Here is a 21,729-nt window from a genome sequence, read left to right as displayed (position 1 = left end):
TTCGGATCCCGGGTGCGCACTGACGCACCACTTCTCTGGCCATGCTGAGGCCGCATCCCACATACAGCAACTAGAAGCATGTGCAACTATGACATACAACTATCTACTGGGGCTTTGGGGGAAAAAAAAAAGGAGGAAGATTGGCAATAGATGTTAGCTCAGAGCTGGTCTTCCTCAGCAAAAAGAGGAGGATTAGCACGGATGTTAGCTCAGGGCTGATCTTCCTCACACACACACAAAAATAATAAATAAATAAATAAGCAACGATGCTGGTGACACCTTCCTTTTAAGCACTTTACAGTTTATAAAGAATATTCATATCCATCTTCCTATTTGTCTTTCCTCCCAGTTCTTTTTCTTTTTTTTTTTTTTGTGAGGAAGATCAGCCCTGTGCTAACATCTGCCAATCCTCCTCTTTTTTTTTTGCTGAGGAAGGGCCCTGGGCTAACATCCGTGCCCATCTTCCTCCACTTTATATGGGATGCCGCCACAGCATGGCTTATCAAGCAGTGCGTCAGTGCGCACCCAGGATCCAAACTGGTGAACCCCGGGCAGCCGCAGCGGAGCGTATGCACTTAACTGCTTGCGCCACTGGCCAGCCCCCCTCCCAATTCTGAGAAGGCATCTTGAGTAGGATTCATTTCCAGTTACTGAGGTTCAGAGATGAAAAGTGAATTGCCAACTTTCCAAAGAGGACTATTAAAAAAAAGTCAAACAACAATAGCATCTTTTCCTCATTTGGATATTTTTCTCCAAGAAACTCTGAGCATATTATCCCTTGACTTTTTTTTTCTCTAATGTCTGAAATGTTACCTCTTCAGGAAGGCCTTTCCTGCCCACCCAATACTCAGAGCAAACACATTGCACGCACTCTTACGTGATATTGTTTTAAGCCCTTTCCAAATATTAACTCCATTAGATCTCAGTACAAGCCTATAAGGTAAATATTATTATCTCCATATGAGGTAGGCACTATTATTATCTCCATATTGGAGCTGAGAAACTGGAGCACAGAGAGGATAAATAACTGCCAAAGTCACACAGTGAGTAACAGAGCCTGGACTTGAACTCTGGCCATCTGGTGCTCGAGTCTGCACACTTTTCCTCCACTATATTGCCAACCTAAAGTAGGCCTCTTCTACTCCATTTTTCTTGCACTACCCCTTCTTTCCCTTTTTAGCACTAACCACACTTTGAAATTAATGATTTGCTCATTTATATGTTTATTGTTTGTCTCCTCTATTAGACTGTAAGCCCCATGAAGGCAGGGATCATATCTGTCTCATTCACGTCATAGGTACGATATAACTATTTGTTGACTAAATAAAGAAATGTATGCTTGTGGGCATCATTCATTCTGCAACAAACTTTGAAAAATTAATTTTACTTTGAAACAATTTCATACTTACAAGACAGTTGCAAGAATAATACAAAGAACTTCACCCAGAGACCTCATTAAAGTTTAGCCAAATGTCCCCAAAATACACTTCAGAGCAAGAGGATCCAGTCCAGGGTCACTTGCACAAAAAATATTTATTGACCTCCTGCTCCTATTGGATTATATAACAGTCTCCTAACTGGTCTTTCAGATGCAACCATTGCTTCCTACAGTCTCATACAGCAGCCACAATGATCCTTTTAAAATGAGTTAGATCATGTTACTCCTCAGCTCAAACCCCTGCAATAACTCCCCATTGCATTAAAAGTAAAAATCAACGTTTTTTTCATCTCTCCTATTCCTCTCACCTTGCTCAACTACACTAATCTTCTTGCCATTTCCCGAAGATTCTAGACATGCTTCTATCTTAGGGCCTCTGCATCAGCTCTTCACTATAATTTCCCTGAAGTATCTGCATGGCTAACTCCCCCACCTCTTTGTTGGTTCCTAAAAATGCATCACCCCATCTCCCCTACCCTGATGGTTTTTTTTTCCCTTGCACTTATCACTAATATGCTATACAGTTATTTATTATATTTATTGTTTATGTTCTGTCTCCTCTACTAAAATGTAGCTACGAGTTGAGGATAGGGATCTTTGTCTGTTTTGTTTACTGAATATCCCAAGCGCCTACAACTGTACTTGGCACATAGTCGGTGTTCAATAAACAGCTGTTGAATGAATGAACGTAAAGGTATACTAAGTGCCAGGTCCTGTTCTAAGCGCTAGAGGTACAACAAAATCTCCTCGTCCTCCTGGGACTCACACTGAAGTATATTTAAACCAGACAGACCTATGTTCCAATCTCGGCTCCCTGCCTGTTCCCTGTGAGATTTAGGGAATGTTACTTAACCTCTCTGAGCCTTGCTTTCCTATCAATCGTTATGAGGATTAAACGGAAAGCCAGCATTTGTATAGCATTTAGCATAAGAAATGCTTTAATATTTGTTTCCCTTCCTTCCAGGCTGGAAGACTGGTAGCCTGACATCTCTGCCACAGGTTTATGCAAGGTTTTCACAAAACCTTGAAAAGGTGCAAACAGGTTATAATGGCCAGGCTTACACAACTTTTAACTGAAGATGTTCTGGTGAGAGAATGCTTAATAGGGTCAGAGTGAGAAACCAGGGAATGGCTAGGGTCACCTACTTCGCCGTTTTGCGTTGGAAAAGCCTCGCTGGGTGCCCAGAGGTGAAAGTCTGCAAGAAAGAAAGGGGAGGAAAAGAGGAGTAGCTGGCCACTACTGAAAACTACAAATCCCAGCACTCCCCACGGCAGACAACTACGGGTCCCAGCAGGTTTCACTGTCTGGAACGAGGCGGCCTCTAGGGGCGTGCAGCCTGGGTTCAGCGGGAGAAGGTGTGGGGCGGACCGAGGCAGCGGGGAGAATCCGGTCAAGCTTTACGCCGTTGCGCAGACGCCTCTCACGGGCCGGACGTGACGTAGGGAGAGTTCCGGCTTCGGCCTCCGCCGCTGCCGCCGCTACTACAGCAGCCGACGCTGCTTCCGTCGGGGCTTGTTATTTCTAAAATGGCGCCCCTAGACTTGGACAAGTATGTGGAGATCGCGCGGCTGTGCAAGTACCTGCCGGAGAACGACCTGAAGGTGAGCCTGGCCGGGGCAGGAGCGCTGCTTGCGGTGCTCGCCCCTTCCGGCAGCGGGGCACCCGCCGGCCCGCCCTTCCTCCCTCCGCGGGACCCCCGCCGGCATCCCGTCCCGTCCGGTCCCGGTGGAGGGCCTGTCGCGGGGCGAGGCCGCCCGGTGCGACTCGGCGTCGCGCGGAGAGCGGGGGAGCCCGAGTCCCCCGAGTGCTGTCCCCGTTCCCTCAGCGGGGATCCCGCGGGATGCAGCGGTCTGTGCCCCAGCCTTGCCCCTCTTGGTCTCCGGGCAGCCCCTGGGCTCCGAGCCCTAACAGCTTTGCTTAGAAGGCTCCTCTCCCCTAACCCCTTACCCGGGCTCCGGGAGTCTGAGCCGAGCCCCAGCGGGCAATGCCTTCGGGATGGGGTCATCCCCCAGAGGTGGTGACAGGAGCCCGGGTGGCCGGCGTCTGACAGGAGATGCCGCCGGCTCCCGGAACGCGGCCCCCGTGTGTGTAGGTTTTTGGGGAGTGGGACGAGGGTGGGCCAGAGCTGTTGGGTAGAGATGTGAGAACGTCCAGTCGTTCCTCTTTCCGTCCGTCTTCTCCCAGTTGCTCTTTAGGAGTGTTGGTTTGCGTCTGCTAATGCAGATGGGAATCCCGTTTTGGAGTCCCTTGTTGAGCTAACTTAAGTGGATAAAGTAGTAGGCCCTCAATAAATACAAATACTTTTCTGTTCCCCCGTAAATTTCTGAGTGTAATTTAGTAAAGGAATGTCAGTCTTTGGTTTACTGCTCTTTTGACAAGTGTTTTTCTGCGTTTGTTAAAACCAGTGCTTAGGTGTCGAGCAGTGTTGAGCCAAGTGCTAGTGTCTGTTTTATTCGTTCAGTTAACTTTGATTTGCTGTGTGGTGAGTGGCTAAACTGTTGATAGTTTTGCGTTCTTTTTATTGTTTAGGCTGTGGGTTTAAAGTAATTTGTCTTTGTGAATTCTTCCTCTTAACGAAGATGTTACTGTTTTTTTTTTTTTTTTTTTGCTGTCTTTTTTGGTACAGGAAGTTGATATTTAACATCAGTCAACAAGTATGCAAAATGTTTAAGGCCACAGGAGCTGTTGTGAATGTAACTTACTTGTACTCACTTGTTAATTATACGTGCTGTATGATAGGGGAGTCATTCTTGTGCATTTTCCCCTTTTTGGTAGGATAATTTAGTTAAAATGAAGACAGAGCCAATATTAGTAGAAATGTAGCTTTCGTGCTCATCTGAATCCTTCAAACGTTAGTTTTGTGGCTTCTTTCTGCTATACGTTTTTTTAGGAAATGAGGGTACCACCACCATTGGCACCCAGTTCATGGAAAACTAACCAGACATTTTTTGGTAGCACTGTTAATCGCGTAGGTGAAGTTGGTTTTTGCATGTCAGTGAATTGATGTTGAATTTTCTGTTCTTTCATGTATGTAAAGCTGTTTAAGCTTTGTGTTTATAATGAGTAAAATGTTGCTTATTGCTTTAGGCTTCTTAGTTTGATAAACATTAGATTTCCTTCCCACCTTAAGGAAATATAGTTATTAAACCATTTCATTTCCCTTTGCAACACAGTTGGACTGTACTTAGCATGTATCTGTTTCTTTTTTTTTTTTAAAGATTTTATTTATTTATTTTTCCCCCAAAGCCCCAGTAGATAGTTGTATGTCATAGTTGCACATCCTTCTAGTTGCTGTATGTGGGACACGGCCTCAGCATGGCCGGAGGAGCGGTGCGTTGGTGCGCACCCGGGATCCGAACCCGGACCACCGGCAGCGGAGCGCGCGCACCTAACCACTAAGCCACGGGGCCGGCCCAGCATGTATCTGTTTCTTAATAAATTTTTTTTTGTTAATTTTCTGGACAAATGGGAAAAAAAAGAATTCTGACTTTTTCTCTATAAGTAGAGGCTTTTCTTCTTTGTCTTGGAAATGTTTTTATCAGATTAATTTGCTTGCACTGCTCATTTCTGGTATATTTAAAGAAATTTAATTTTGTTGCTACTTCTTGGCATAAAGTACAGACTAAATTTAGGCAGACCAAGAAAGTATTCCAGGAGCACCTTTCTGGAGGTTTTAAAGCCAAAATAAAAGATTCTATCAGAGGAGGAAAAGAAGTCATTGGGGCTACTTAATGGTCATTATGGAAAAGATTTGTTCTGGTAGAAGAAAGAAATTCACCTGTGTTTTAAATTGACTAGAAGAAGTTGCGAGTACTAAATAAAATAATAAATGTGTAGGATGTTCTAGGTCTAATCAGGATTTCTCTATATTTAAGTTGGAATTGGTCAGATCACTAGTACTGGATCGAATCTACATAACTGGAAGGAATAAGGGTGAAATTTGTGAGAGTAGACCAAAGCGTAACCTTCTTTTCTTAAAAAAGAGCTCATGTGATTCTCATCCACAATAAAGATTTCAGAGCAGATCATGGAAGATACAGATTCCATATCTGGCCAAGTGGAAGAATGAATGATAGAAAACAGGTTTACAGAATACTTAAACTTCAGTATGTTGGCAGGAGAGGGCTTCTGTAATTTGGCGATTGTCTGATCTCTTGGGCAGTTCTTAAAGGTTGAATGTAAGTAAAGTTGCGCACTGAGTTGGTGTTCAGTTTTTTTACTGAAGAACTGAAGACAGTTGTGGTATGGGTTGGGAGAATACTAGTGTCTGTCTCAGAGATGCAACACAAGGAATTATGTAATTCCATAGTAACCACTTATGGATTAATAGTTAATGTCGTCTTTTTGGAACTCACTTTTATGTTTAGTCTGAGCCACCTCTGAGTTTTTCATATAAGGCTACCTGCTCTGCAAAGTTATACCTGTCTGAAATGCCTCCCTAAAGCTTCAAAGAATTCTCCCTTGCTTTTTTTTGAGATTTGGTGAACAGCTTTTCACACTTTCTCATTCAGCCTGTGATTTTATAGATTCTCATCGTATATGGTAGTCTTTATCTTTCCAGACTTGAAGCCTCTTAGTCTTGTCACTCACCTTATTGCCTGTCTCATTGATCATTCTGTTTACCTGAGTTGTTTGGCTTTGCACTGTATCTTTCTTCAGGTACTGCAAGGAAAACTGAACATAGTACAGCAGTTAGGGACACACCATGCCTTTGTATAGGGCTAGAAGAGTGTTTTCTGTAAGACCCTTTCTGATAATGCCTGGCATTTTGTTTGTCTTTTTGTCCACAGAATCACATGCTCCTATGTCTTCTGAAAATAGCCTGTAACAGTGCTGTCAAATAGAAATAAAATGCTCAAAAACGTGAGCCTCAAATGGTCACATTTTAAAAAAGTAAAAGGAAACAGGTGAAATTAATATTAGTAAATTTATTTAACCCAATTTTAACATGTAATCAATATAAAATTACTAATGGAATATTTTGCCTTTTTTTAACTAAGTCAACAAAATATGGTGTATATTTTACATTTACGACACATCCCAATGCGGACGAGCCACATCTCAGGTGCTCAACAGCTACATGTGGCCATAGGTGTTGTATGGGACAGTGCACGGCTCTGACTCCCCAGCCCCTTTCCTAGAATTTCAGAGCTGAGAGAGAATCAGAGTGCATCTAGTTCTGTACCCTTCTCACTTTACCCCGGGGGGAAACTGAGCTTCGTAGAGTTTATGATCTGCCTGGGGATGTCCAGCTAATCAGCGAATTAGGTTTGAAAGTCTCCTTGTGCAGAGCTCTTTCTGATATGATAGCCTTTTTAGGATGACAAATAGCGTGCTTTTCTAGGTACGTCTTCCACTTCATCACCTTTCTTTTTACCTTTCCTTCTAAGTACATTGGACTGATCTCTTCTGGCAACGTGCCATATACTTTCCTGCTTCTTTGCTTCTGCTCAAACTGTTTCTTTCATCTACTTATTTAATACTTACAAAGCACACATATTAAATCATTTAATACTCTATGAGTTGCGTACTAATATTTGCCCCATTTTACAGACAGGTAACTGAAGCAGAGACAGATTAAATAACTTTGCAAAGTCATACAGCTAGTAAGTAAGTGGAGGAGCTGGGATTCAGACCTAGGCAGTCTGGCTCCAGGGTTCGTGTCCATAACTACCACTTATACTTCCTCCATACAATACCCTCCATGTCCCTTTTGAGCTCTAGCTCAGATGCCGCTTTCTCTATGCAGCGCTCCTGGATTCCACAGTCAGAATTATTAGCAATGATTAGAATTTGCATAGATACTTATAGTTTTCAGAGCACCTTCATGTCCATTCTGTCATTTACACAATCCTTGTTTTTTTGTTTTTTTTTTTAATTTTTATTTATTTGTTTTTCCCCCAAAGCCCCAGTAGATAGTTGTACGTCATAGTTGCACATCCTTCTAGTTGCTGTATGTGGGACGCGGCCTCAGCATGGCCAGAGGAGCGGTGCGTCGGTGCGCGCCTGGGATCCGAACCCTGGGCCGCCAGCAGCAGAGCGCGCGCACTTCACCGCTAAGCCATGTGTCCGGCCCTACATAACCCTTGTGATAGGCAGAACAGATATCAGGGCCAGGACTTGATGAGGTTTAAGTGATTTTTGCCACAGTGACTCAGAGTACATGCTTGAATTTATTTGCTCTAGAAAATTCCCATTCTTTCTTTTCTATACTGACCTTTGCCCCATAGCACTTTGTGCTCCATTTTACCACTTATGGTGTTCTGTCTTGTATGATAGCAAATATGTCTGTCTCCACCATTAGACTGTAAGCTTCTTGAGGCCCAGGATCATCTCTTGTTTATTTTTGTCTTCTCCACAGTCTTAGCACACTGCTTGTATGTGATAGTCAGTTAAGGTTTCTTGAATCAAACGGTATACTGCTTTACAACAGACATTTCTTTAAATGTCTCCTTGTGTCAAGTACTGTTCCCTGTGGGTGCTAGAGATAGAATCCGATACTTCTCTCTGCCTTCGAGGGGCTCTTGATATAGTAAGGGAGATAGGTAAACAAATTGCGTGGTGTGGTAGATGCTGAAATAGAGGGCTGTCCAGGGTATTGGGGAACATAGAAGCAGCAGCATCTAACTCTGGAGCCAGAGATGGTTTCACAAAGGAGGAGCAATGAGAAGATGAGCAGAGTTTGTTAAGGTAGACAGAATGGGAAGGCAGGAACATGCAAGCAGAATAAATACCGTGTGCAATGGTGTAGCTTAATCTGAAAGAACATGACTGGTTCAGGGAACTTGAAGTAGTTTGGTATGGCTGGAGGTGGTGCTGGGAAGACAGGCAGAGGCCAAATCATGGAAGACTAGGCCAATAAACTTGGATTTTTATCTTTTAGGTGGTACATGGATAAACACGTCAAAATGTTTTTGTATTTTAGGGGGAAAACAAATCATACTGTGCTTTGTGATTTTTTTTTTTATAATTTTATTTATTTATTTTTCCCCCAAAGCCCCAGTAGGTAGTTGTATGTCATAGCTGCACATCTTTCTAGTTGCTGTATGTGGGACGTGGCCTCAGCATGGCCGGAGAAGTGGTGCGTCTGTGCGCGCCCGGGATCCGAACCCGGGCCGCCAGCAGCGGAGCGTGCGCACTTAACCGCTAAGCCAGGGGGCCGGCCCTGTGATATTGTTTAAAATGTGGCTAACTAAAAAGAAAAGTAGATTCAAAGAAAATGATTATAGGGATGCAGTGTTGTATGTGGTAGGAATATGACAAAATCATGAAGATGGTATCCGAATCGAGTTTGGGAAACACTACCATAGACAGAAGAGTGCCCTTGAGAGACTGTTAAAGAGGACAGTGACATTAGGTTTTAGAAATATTCTGGCAGCATTGTGGACTATGGATTGGAATGGGACAAACATGTCATAGAAGCAAGAGGCCAGGTGACATGAGAGCTTGAAGTAAGGTCGTGACAGGTGACTGTGGTTTTTAAAAGGAAATGAAGAAGGTATAATAGGACCTGTTGACATATTGTTTTTAGGTTATGGGAGAGAGAGAAGAGTTCAGTGTGATCGCTTAGTTTCTGGCATGGATTGCTTAGTAAATACTATAACTTCCTTGGTAAATACTATAACTAGATTAAGGAATGCAAGGGACTTTGGTTTGGGCTGTACTGAGTTTGAGATGCTGCCAAATCAAGACATTGAGGTAGAGATGTTCAGAAGACTGCCGGATGCAGAAGTTGGTTAGGTAACAAATAGTTATTGATTGCCAGATGTGCTCCCGACACTGTTCTAATAGCATTAACTCCGGAATAAGATCTAGACCAGTGGTTCTCAACTAGGGGTGATTTTGCTCCCGAGAGGATATTTGGCAATGTCTGGAGACTTTTTTTTTTCTTTTTGTGAGGAAGATCAGCCCTGAGCTAACATCCATGCCAAACCTCCTCTTTTTGCTGAGGAAGACTGGCCCTTAGCTAACATCCATGCCAATCTTCCTCCACTTTATGTGGGACGCCGCCACAGCATGGCCTGACAAGCAGTATGTTGGTGCGCGCCTGGGATCCGAACCCAGGCCGCCAGCAGTGGAGCGCGCACACTTAACCACTACGCCACAGGGCTGGACCCCTGGAGACGTTTTTGATTGTTACAGCTCGTGGGTTGCTGTGGGTATCTAGTAGGTGTAGAGGCCAGAGATGTTGTTAAACATCTTATAATGCACAGGACAGCGGCCTCCCACAACAAAGAATTATCAGTAGTGCCGTGGTTGAGAAATTCTTGTTTAGAGGATGCAGATATTTTCTTCTGGATTGTAAGGGTGTGAATATCATTGTCATCTTGGATTCCCACTTCTCATTCCCAGTGATTTGTATTATAGTAGAGACTCTATACAAAGGCTATGTAAAATATAATTTTAGATAGATTTTTGTTTCTTAAGATAAGGGTATTTTATAAATACCAATATGTAAAAGGAAATAGTGTGTTTTAGGTAGCAAGATCAGCTAAACAAAGAATTACAAAAATTTAAAATCCAGTGTATTTGAGGGCAAGGGGAGGGAGCAGGGAGACAGGAGCAGAGAATAGAATGGAACTTTGAACAAGTGTCTTGAGGAAAAGGTAGAGGAGGGAAATAGGACCTCCTAAGAATGGGAGTCATCAAGAATTAGCAATTAATTGGGCATTGTGGGGAAAGCTGGGTGTAGTTTGCCCTAAATTTGGGATAAGCTCTGGAATCTTGCCTCAGTGCCTGTTCTGGAGCAGTAAGAGAAACCACGCTTCCTACAAAGCAAGCAGCAGAACAAAACTGTGAAGGGCTCTGAGGAACCTCTCTCCCCCGTGGCAAGGCTGGGCTCTGTGAGGCCATTGTGTAGCTGGCTGATTTATGTCGAGTTTGTAGAGGTTTTATAGACTTCTTTTTTGTGTGTGTGCTTGATATGAATTTGTAAGCTACTGCTGAACTGGAGAGATGAGAGGCAATGGCTTTGGCTTAGAGACTTAGTGCCCTAAATCCTCAGTTGGGACTGCAGAAGTGGCAGTTACAGGAGGCAGCTGTTATTTTACTCAAGTTAGCGTGCCTGGCCTTGGGTCGAAGATGCTGCCTAAGTAGTTTTTACGTGTGTTCTCGGAACACTCATGGGCCTTTGAGATTGTCAGGGTTTCACAGTGATGTTCTTTACTTTATGGTCTCCTGTTACTTTCAGATCAGCACTGGGGATGTGGGCCAGTCACTAAGGGTGACTTGCAGTTCAGCAGGCATTATGGGCTGGGAGAGCCAGTCATATGTTGCTGCAAATTCTGGCACATTCGTATGTGGGAATCATGGAGTGTCTCAGGAACCTGTGCTGTGATTAGTTTCAGTGTGTTAAATGATAATTCACTTTGTTCTGAAAAGGATATAGAGTGGTTTACAAAGATGCATTCAATATAGCAGTATAAATTACATTCAGAATAAGTAAGAAAAATGAGACAAAGAGAAAGTAAAGATAGGAAACCAAGATGAAGCCAACAGTAAAAGTAAGAATAGTATACGGAATCTGGCCTGGTGGTGTAGTGGTTAAGTTCGAGTGCTCCACTTTGGCAGCCCAGGGTTTGTGGGTTCAGATCCTGGGCATGGACCTACACACTGCTTGTCAAGCCATGCTGTGGCAGCGTCCCACATATAAAAATTGAGGAAGATTGGCACAGATGTTAGCTCAGGGCCAACTTTCCTCACCAAAAAAAAAGGAATAGGATACAAAATAAAAGCTCTGATGACCAGGTTACTTCTTTGAGATTAGGTCTTAAGCTTTCTAGGAACCTACAGAAAGATGGAAACTGATCAATTAAAAAATTTACGGAGTCTATAAGATGATAAAAACAAGCTTCTGAGGGAAATCATATCTATCCCTGATAGAGGTAGCAAAGAGACATTCCTCCTCTGGGTCCTCCTTGAAGGCAACTGTTTAATCACAGCATCCTGTTACACCTTGTTTATAGTCTACACAGTGGCAAGCTCTATAGAGGATTGTTTCCTGTAATGTCTCTTACTGCAGTTTGATGGCATGACATTAAAGTGCAATTTGGGAAAAAGCAATTGAGGAAGGAGGGCAGTATAATGCAGAGTGAGGACAGGCGTCTCTAAAGGACAGTCTGGCTTAATTCAGAATGGAGTTTATAGTAGGTTGGTTTTTTGGGTAACATTTTACTAATTGATCTTTAATGAGGTGTACCCAGTGGAGCCCCCAAGTTTACAAGTAACCAAGAGTTTCCTGAGAGTGGGCAAGTAGATCAGCATTGTAGGAAATAGAGAACTTTTCCCTCCCAGAGATGCATTGTGGAAAGAAGAGTGGGAGATGAGCTTCTTTGGAGGCTTGTGTCAGAGGATGTGTTAAGGGGAAACATTCAAATTGTATTCATGGTATGGGCTTTGACCTTCACTGGTGGAAGTTAGGCCTGTTCTTAAAGGTGTGAAATCTGAAAATCTGAAAGGCAGGGTGGATGGGACAAGTGCCTGACAACATGCAGGCCTCTTGGCAGCAAACAGAAAACTCGGCCCACTCTTGTGCAAATTACAGCAAAGCACTTCTACAAATACCTCGGTGGAATTCTCTTTGAGGAGATTTGGTGAGTGTATCTGAAAAAATATTGCAAATATTAATTGAGCAAGGCATTACACCTAAGAAAGGTAGGTAAGGTCCTGAGATAAGTACTTTAAAACATCACGATGTTGTTTTATTTTAAAAATTGTATAGTATCAGAAAAAAACATGTTCAAAGTATTAATTGCTGCTTTATGAAGCTAACTTAAAAAGAGTAGTGCTTTTTATTCTGGCAAGATGAGGAGAAGGGAGGTGGTAATGAAAGACTATAAGAAAATACAGACCAAACATGGCATATTTGTTCTTTGGAACTACCTTTAGCTAGATGGAATTGAGTTAGGGTAAAAAAAAATGCAAATAGTAGATTGTAAACTTTGGGAGCTAATTACTATAAAAACAATAAATTATATATCACAGGTCTAATGGATTATAATAAAAATAGAATGCTGTACAACACTGATCTTTGGAAATTGACTGGAAGAACAACTATCTCTATCCATAAGGAGTGGGTTTGGGTGGTTGTGATAGAAGTTGGTAATTGTTATTTTTTTAATAGGTTATATATATATATATATATAATTTATTTATTTATTTATTTAATAATTTTATTTATTTATTCATTTTTCCCCCAAAGCCGCAGTAGATAGTTGTATGTCATAGCTGCACGTCCTTCTAGTTGCTGTATGTGGGACGCGGCCTCAGCACGGCCGGAGCAGTGCGTTGGTGCGCACCCGGGATCCGAACCTGGGCCGCCAGCAGCAGAGCACACGCACTTAACCACCAAGCCATGGGGCCGGCCCTATATATTAGTTATTTTAAAAAATAACATTTATTGAGATAAAATTCATGTATCATAGAGTTCACTTTTTTTTTTTGATGAGGAAGATTAGCCCTGAGCTAACATCTGTTGCCAATCCTCTTCTTTTTGCTGAGGAAGATTGGCCCTGGGCTAACATCTGTGCCCATCTTCCTAAACTTTGTATGGGATGCCGCCACAGCACGGCTTGACAAGTGGTGTGTCAGTTGGCGCCTGGGGTCGGAACCTGCAAACCCCGGGCCGCCAAAGCGGAGTGTGCGAACTTAACCACTTTGCCACCGGCCAGCCCCATAAAGTTCACTTTTAGAGTATACAATTCAGTGGGTTTTAGTATATTCACAGAATTGTGCAGCCATCACCATAATCAATGTTAGAACATTTTCACTACCCCAAAGAGAAACTCTATACCTGTTAGCAGTAACTCCCCATTTCCCCCTACCCCAGACCCCAGTCCTAAGCCACCACTAATCTACTTTCTATCTCTGTGGATTTGCCCATTCTCGTTATTTCATGTAAATTGAATCATGTATTATGTGACCTTTTGTGACTTGCTTATTTCACTTAGCATAATGTTTTTAAGGTTCATTTATGTTTTAACATGTATCAGTACTTCATTCCTTTCTGTGGCTGAATAATATTCTGTTATATGGGTGTACCACATTTTATTTATCCATTCATCTGTTGATGGATGCTCAGATGTTTCCACCTTTTGACTTCTAAATAATGCTGCTGTGAACATTCGTGTACTGTTATCTTGTCAAGTCCTGGCTTTCAGTTCTTTTGGGTATATACCCAGAAGTGGCATTGCTGGGTCATATGGTTATTCTATGTTTAGCATTTGAGGAACTGCCACACTGTTTTCCACAGCGGCTGCACCATTTTATATTCCTGCCAGCAATGTATGAGGGTTCCAATTTCTCCATGTCCTCGTCAACACTTATTTTCTGTTTTTAAAAAATTATAGCCATCCCAGTATATGTGAAGTGGTATCCCATTGTGGTTTTGATTTGCATTTATTTCCCTAATGACTAATGATATTGAGCATCTTTTCTTTTACTTATTGGCCATTTGTGTATCTTCTTTGGAGATGATGTCTATTCAAGTCCTTTGCCTATTTTTTAATTGGGTTGTTTGTCTTTTTGTTGTTGAGTTGTAGTAGTTCTTTATATATTCTGGACATTAAACCCCGATATATGATTTCCAAATATTTTCTCCCATTCTGCAGGTTTTTCCTGCAGTTTCTCCCATTCCTTTGATGCACACAAGTTTTTAATTTTGATGAAGTCAAGTTTATTTATTTTTTCTTTTATTGCTCATGCTTTTGGTATATCTAAGACTCCATTGCTAAATCCAAGGTCGGGATGTTTTCTTCTAAGAGTTTTATAGTTTTAGCTCTTATATTTAGGTCATTGATCCATTTTAATTTTTGTATATACTGTGAGGTAGGGATCCAACTTCCTTCTTTTGCATGTGGAAATCCAGTTGTCCCAGCACCATCTGTTGGAAAGACTGTTCTTTCTGGTTTTTATATATATATATATATATATATATATATATATATATATATATATACACACACACACACACACACACATATATATATGTATATATATGTATATATATATATATGTATTTTTTTTTTTTTGGTGTGGAATATTAGTCCTGAGCTAATATCCCTTGCCAATCTTCCTCTTTTTTGCTGAGGAAGATTAGCCCTGAGCTAACATCTGTGCCCATCTTCCTCTATATTGGATATGGGATACCACCACAGCATGGCTTGATGAGCAGTGTGTAGGTCTGCACCCGGGATTCGAACCCTTGAACCTTGGGCGGCTGAAGCGGAGCCCGCAAACTTAACCACTACGCCACCAGGCCGGCCCCTGGTAATATATTTTTAATAAGTTTTTTTTGTAGGTTATACAGTCATATGGTTCCAAACTTAAAAAGTATGAAAAGTTATAGATGTTGTCTTCCTTCCACTCCTGCCCTCAGCCACCCAGTTCCCTTCCTCAAACAGCAGTTTAGGCATATACAAATAAAAACAAGCAAGTGTATGTGTGTGTGTGTGTGTGTGTGTGTGTGTGTGTGTGTGTATGTGTATATATATATATACATTTTTTTCTTTAATACAAGAGGTAGCATATACATTACTCTGCATCTTGCATCTTTTTTTCAATTAAGGCTGTTTTCTAGTTTCAAAATGACATTTGCTAAGTTTTTTTTAAAGAAATGCAATAGCTACAGCAAAATATGAAGAATAATCTACCAATACCTCTATGTTTCCTTCCACCAAGAATAAAATTTTTTTAAAAAGTAAAAGAAATAAACAAAGATGGAATTCCTTTTTTTGACATCTCCAGCAACTGCTATTATGGGTTTGATTTATATCCTTCTAGGTCACATTTTATAATTCAGCATGCACTTCTATGTAGTAGATTGAGTGTGTGACTCTGCGTGTGTGTGTAGAAACTCTGCAGAGCACTTTGCATACATTATCTTATTTAATCCTCAGAATATCCCTAGGCTGGTATTTCTGTTTTGTGGATGAGGTAACTGAGGCACAGAGAGATCAAGTAACTTGCTCAGGGTTACACAGCTGAGTAATAGACAGTAAGTTAAGTAATAAGTAGTAAGAGGTGGAGCTGATATTTGCTCTCTCGTCTCTTTGACTTCAAAGGCTGTGCTTTTAACCTCTGAACTATGCCATGGTATTACTTGATATACCACTTTTCTGTCTTAGAGTATAAAATGTTCTGGGATTGGTACTTGTTGATTTAGGAATAAAGGAGTATTTATTCCCTCGCAGCCCTATTCTGTTTCTCAAAATTTGACCTTCCAGTACCATTGAACATAGTTGATCACTCCTCTTTTGAAACATTTTCTTCACCGATTTCCAGAATACCATACTCTCATGGTTTCCTTTGTACCTCACCACGCAGTCTCTTTTGCTGGTTCCTCCCCTTTTCCCTGACTTCTAAGGGAGGTCTTAAGGCTCATTTCTCGAACTTACCCTTTTCTCTGTTTGTAAGCAGCCACTTTAGTTATCCCTTCTAGTCTCATGACTTGAGATATATATATCCTGACAGTCTCCAAATTGATCTCTCTGGCCCAGATCCTTTTCTTTGAACCCAAAACTCATTAGGTCAACTGTTTATAGCACATCTTAGGCACTTGGAAGTCTGGTAGGCATCTAAGACTCAATGTGTCAAAATCAAATTCTTACAGCCAGGGGCCAGCCCCCTGGCATAGCAGTTAAGTTCGCATGCTCTGCTTTGGTGGTGGCCCGGGGTTTGCCAGTTCGGATCCTGGGCGTGGACCTACTCACCGCTCATCAAGCCATGCTGAGGCGGTGTCCCACATAGCAGAGCTACAACTCTACAACTATGATACACAACTGTGTACTGGGGCTTTGGGGAGAAAAAAGGAAAAAGAGGAAGATTAGCAACAGATGTCAGATGTTAGCAAAGGGCCAATCTCCCTCAAAAAAAAAAAAAAAGTTCTTACTTTTGTTGTTGGAAACAACCCAAGTTCCAACAACTGATGAATGGGTAAGCAAAATGTGGTAAATACATACAATGGAATATTATTCATCTATAAAAAAGAACAAAGTAATAACTCATGTTACAATGTGAATGAACCTTAAAAGCATTATGTTAAGTGAAAGAAGCCAGTCACAAAAGGCCACTTATCAGATGTCCAGAATGGACAAATCCATAGAGACAGAAAGTAGATTCGTGATTGCCTAGGGCTGTGGGGAAGGGTTGTGGAAAATGGAGAGTGACTGCTAATGGGTACAGAATTTCTTTTTGGGGTGATGAAAATGTTCTTAAATTGATTATGGTGGTGGTTGCCCAACACAGAATATACTGAAAACCCTTAAATTTTACACTTTAAAGCGGTGAATTTTATGGTATGTGAATTATAACTCAATGAAATTGTTAAAAAATCAAATTCCTGGTTCCCCATCTCCCAAACCAAACCCAAACAAATCAAAACAATCTCGTTAAAAAAAATAATTGATAAGCTGGGCTTCATTAAAATCTTTTGCTTTGCAAAAGACACTGTCAAGAGAATGAGAAGACAAACCACAGACTGGGAGAAAATGTTTGCAAAAGACATATCTGATGAAGGACTTTTATCCAAACTATACAAAGAACTCTTAAAACTCAACAGTAAGAAAACAAAGAAACCCGTTAAAAAATGGGCTAGGGGCCAGCCTGGTGGCATAGTGGTAAAGTTCGTGCACTCTGCTTTGGCAGCCCAGGATTCGCAGGTTTGGATCCTGGGTGTGGACCTATACACCGCTCATCAAGCCATGCTGTGGCAGCATCCCACTTACAAAATAAAGGAAGACGGGCACAGATGTTCTCTCAGGGACAATCTTCCTCCAGCAAAAAGAGGAAGATTGGCAACAGATGTTAGCTCGGCCAGTCTTCCTCACCAAAAAAAAAAAAAACACTGAAGAGCTGAACAGACACCTCACCAAAGAAGATCTACAGTTGACAAGCATATGGAAAGGTACTCCATATCATATGTCATTAGGAAAATGCAAATTAAAATAATAATATGATACTACTTTACGCCTGTTAGAATGGCCAGAATCCAGAACACTGACAACACCAAATGTTGGCAAAGTTGTAGAGCAACAGGAACTCTCATTCATTGCTGATAGAATTGCAAAATAGTACAGCCACTTTGGAAGACTGTTTCTTACCAAACTAACGGCAGTTTCATACCAAACTAAACGTACTGTTACTGTACGATCTAGCAGTCATGTTCCTTGGTATTTACCCAACTGAATTGGGAACATATGTCCACCCAAAACATGTACACAGATGTTTATGGCAGCATTATGCATAATTGCCAAATTTGGAAGCAACCAAGATGACCTTCAGTAGGTGAATGGATAAATAAATTGGTACATTGGGACAGTGGAATATTATTCAGTGCTAAAAAGAAATGAACTATCAAGCTGTGAAAAGACATGAAGGAACTTTAATTTTATTTATTTATTTATTTTCTCCCCAAAGCCCCAGTAGATAGTTGTATGTCGTAGCTGCACGTCCTAGTTGCTGTATGTGGGATGCGGCCTCAGCATGGCTAGAGAAGCGGCCCGTGGATGCACACCCGGGATCCGAACCCGGGCTGCCAGCATCAGAGCGCATGCACTTAACCGCTAGGCCATGGGGCCGTCCCCATGAAGGAACTTTAAATGCATATTACTAAGTGAAAGAAGCCAACCTGAAAAGACTATATTTGTATGATTCCAACTATGTGACATTTTGGAAAAGGCAAATCTGTGGCGACAGTAAAAAGAGCATTGGTTTCCAGGAATTGGGGGGAGGGAGGGATGAATAGACTTAGCATGGAGTATTTTTAGGGCAGTGAAACTATTCCATATGATACTACAGGTAATGTCATTATACATTTGTCAGAACCCATAGAATGTACACCAAGAGTGAACCCTAATGTAAACTATGGATTCTGGGTAATAATGATGTGTCAACTTAGGTTCATCAGTTGTAACAAATGTACCACTCTGGTGTGGGATGTTGGTCATGGAGGAGGCTGTGTGTGTTTGTGAGCAGCGGATATATGGGAACTCTCTATACCTTCTGCTCAGTTTTACTGTTAACCTAAAACTGCTCTAAAAAATTAAGTCTATTTAAAAGAAAAAAAAAAAAAAACCCAAAACTACAATAGAAAAAATCTTTCCTTAGAGTCTTAACTATCTCAGAAATGACTATTTCCATGCTTGCAGTTACTTAAGCCAAAAATCTTGAGTCATCCTTGATTCCTTTCTTTTAATACTCTGTCTCCACTTGTTCGCAAATCTAGTGGATGCTACATTCAGAAAAGATCTGGAATCTGTTCGCTTGTGACCACTACTTTTATGACCCTGGTCCAAACCGGTGTTACCTACTACCTAGATTATTGTAGAAGCCTCCTAACTGGTCTCCCTACTTCTGCCTTTGCCTCTTCCCTGCCCCTGACTTCCCCATTGTCCATTTTCAGCACGGCAGAGGTAAGATTGTAGCACTCCTCTGCTCAGGACCTTCTAATGGCTTCCCATTAAAAGCCTAAGTCCTTGCATTCACCCCCAAGCACCTAAAAAAATTCGGTGGTGCTCTCCTGTTTTTCTTCTCATTCAGTCTACTCCAACCACACCAGCCTTGATGGTGTTTCTCAAACAGCAAGCATGCTTCCACCTCTGGGCATTTTGTACTTACTGTTCTCTCTGCCTGCCATGCTGTTCCCTCATAACCTTAACTCTTTTAGATTTTTGCTCGAAAGTCACTTTTTCAGTGAGGCTTCTGTGCTCACCCTATTTAAAATATCAGTACCTACCCCCTACCTCTACCACTCTTTATCCCTGTTCCAGTGCTTCATTTTTCTCCATACCTCTCATCACTATCTGAAAAATTAGTATATATATATTACTTATTTTTTTATTGTCTGTCTCTCTTACCGTTAGCAAGTAAGCCCCTTGAGAGCAGGGCATTTAGTCTGTTTGGTCATTACTGTTTATTTACTTTGTGTCTAGAACAATACCTGGTACCGTATTAGACTCGCAATAAATATTTGTTGCATTGAACAACTAAATATTCAAGATAGTATAGTGGAAAGAGGTAGAAAACCTGGATTCCAGATCTGTCACTAAGATTAAGTAGCTTTGTGACCTGAATGCTTGTGGGTCTCAGTCTGATCATCTGAGTCAAGCGAGAGATTTGGCCTAGGTGGTTTTTAATGCAAACCAGAATTTTGTAACTGAAGGAACTTTAGCATCTTTCATTATAAAGTTAAGGCTCTGAGCTCAGAAACATTGTTTTCACTCACCTGTAGCTGTTCCTGTTATGAATAATGGATGGATTATATGGCAAGCCTAAGGATTGTTTGTTGAAGCATCTAAGGGTTTTGGGAAATTCAGCACAAGGAGGAACTAGCTGTTGAGGGACTCGGAGCCAGAAGGCCTCTAGGCGAAAAGGAAGATCTTGCCTTTGAGGTGCTATTTGAAGGTCAGAAACTTAGTCTAGGAATAATAACAAGCCATTTTATTTTGAAATTTTCTAAACATGTCTATTTCCCCTCATTTTCTTTTGAGCGCCCTTTTTCCTCCTACTCCCCCCTCGGCCCCCCACCATTGTGAGTTCTCTCCTCTGCTTCCCTCTGTGTAAAGTGTTGTAGCTACAACTGTTAACCATGTCTCTCATGTGTTGAAGTGAATTGTAGCATTTAGATTCCTTAATTAAAGTTTAAAATCATTTCATTCTGCTTGTGTAGTTTAATTTCTCCTTTCTTGGCAGACCTATCATAAAATCCGGTAGGGCCTCTGGCTGTAGTATAAGCTGGTCTCAGATGGGAGGAAGATTCTCCTCCAGTTCTCTATACATATCAGGACTATACATTTCCTTTTGCAGAGTGCTGTTGTGAGAATCATTTTCCTTCTATGAAATCTTTTGGTTTGAGTGCTCTCAGAGGACAAATATTTTAAAAATGCAAACATTTAAAGTTATTTTTAGGGGCCGGCCCCGTGGCTTAGCGGTTAAGTGCGCGCGCTCTGCTGCTGGCGGCCTGGGTTCGGATCCCGGGCACGCACCGACGCACCGCTTCTCCGGCCATGCTGAGGCCGCGTCCCACATACAGCAACTAGAAGGATGTGCAACTATGACCTACAACTATCTACTGGGGCTTTGGGGGAAAAAAATGAGGAGGATTGGCAATAGATGTTAGCTCAGGGCTGATCTTCCTCACCGAAAATAAATAGACAAATAAAGTTATTTTAAAAATTAGAGTAATCCTCAATTTTAGATTTGCATTTTATAATTAATTAATTAATTTTGGTTAACTTTTTCGTTTTGAGATAATTGAGGATTTATATGCAGTTGTAAGAAATAATACCAAGAGGATCCCCATGTACTCTTCACCCAGTTTTCCCAGTAACATCTTGTAGAACTGTATTACAAATACCACAACAGCATATTGACATCAATACTATCCACAGATTCTACCGTGTTCAGATTTCTCCAGTTTTACTTGTACTTGTTTGTGTGTGTGTGTATTTAGTTCTATGCAATTTTATTACATCTGTAGTCTCATGGATCCAACACCACATTCAAGACATAGACGTTTCCATCACCACAGGGAATCCTGATGTTTATAACCATACCCACTTCCCTTCTGGTGCCTCTGACTCCTGGACCCCTGGCAACCGCTCATCTGGTCTCCATGTCTATAAATTTGTCATTTCAGAAATGTTATATAAATGGAATCATATAGTATGCAGGGGATAGGTTTTTTCTTCAATCGGCATAAATCCATTAAGATTCAGCCAGGTTTTTGTGTGTCAATAGTTTGTTTCTTTTTATTGCTGAATGGTATTTCATGGTATGGATGTACCACAATTTGTTTAGCTATTCACTTGTTGAAGGACATCTGATTTATTTCCAGTTTTGGGCTATGATGAATTAAGCTTCTGTGAGCATTTCTGTACAGATTTTTATGTGAACATAAATTTTCATTGCCAAGGGTACAGTTGCTGGGTCATATAGTGAGTGCATGGTTTGCAATTTACTTTAAAAATTAGTAGATAAAAACTTTTCCTGTCAAAATTATTTACTCTTGCATTTTTTGGTGAAAAGCATCATTTTATAGTTCTTTGTAAAGCTATCTGTCTTCTAGAACCTAATGTTTGTGTAGCCAGGAAGTTTGCATTTTGGAATAGTCATTGTATTTTTCTTAGGCATTATGAGATGAAAGTGAAAGCTGGCAGAAATCTAATTCCAGAATCGTCAAAGGGTAGTTTCCTTTCCTATCAAACAATCTGTGTATTAGTTGTTGTCTTTTTTGCGTTTGATCCTTAGTTTTAATATTGTAGTGAAAGGTTGCATTTTATTTTCTGTTTTTACA

The 21,729-nt window shown here is 41.2% G+C and overlaps 1 protein-coding gene across 1 annotated transcript in view; it reads left to right on the top strand.

Moving 5' to 3' along the window:
- The first annotated feature begins 2,847 nt into the window (after positions 1-2,847).
- Positions 2,848-21,729, top strand: part of PPP6C (protein phosphatase 6 catalytic subunit) — a 32,488-nt gene continuing 13,606 nt past the window's right edge. Inside the window, exon 1 of the mRNA XM_058524030.1 lies at positions 2,848-3,040. Within this exon, the coding sequence (XP_058380013.1) occupies positions 2,966-3,040 (75 nt within the window). The 5' untranslated portion in view covers positions 2,848-2,965. The remainder of the gene's footprint in view (positions 3,041-21,729) is intronic.

This window comes from Diceros bicornis, chromosome 28 (assembly GCF_020826845.1).
Source record: "Diceros bicornis minor isolate mBicDic1 chromosome 28, mDicBic1.mat.cur, whole genome shotgun sequence".
NCBI lineage: Eukaryota > Metazoa > Chordata > Mammalia > Perissodactyla > Rhinocerotidae > Diceros > Diceros bicornis.
Note: the sequence above shows the minus strand (reverse complement) of the source record. Positions and strands in the feature narration are given on the sequence as shown.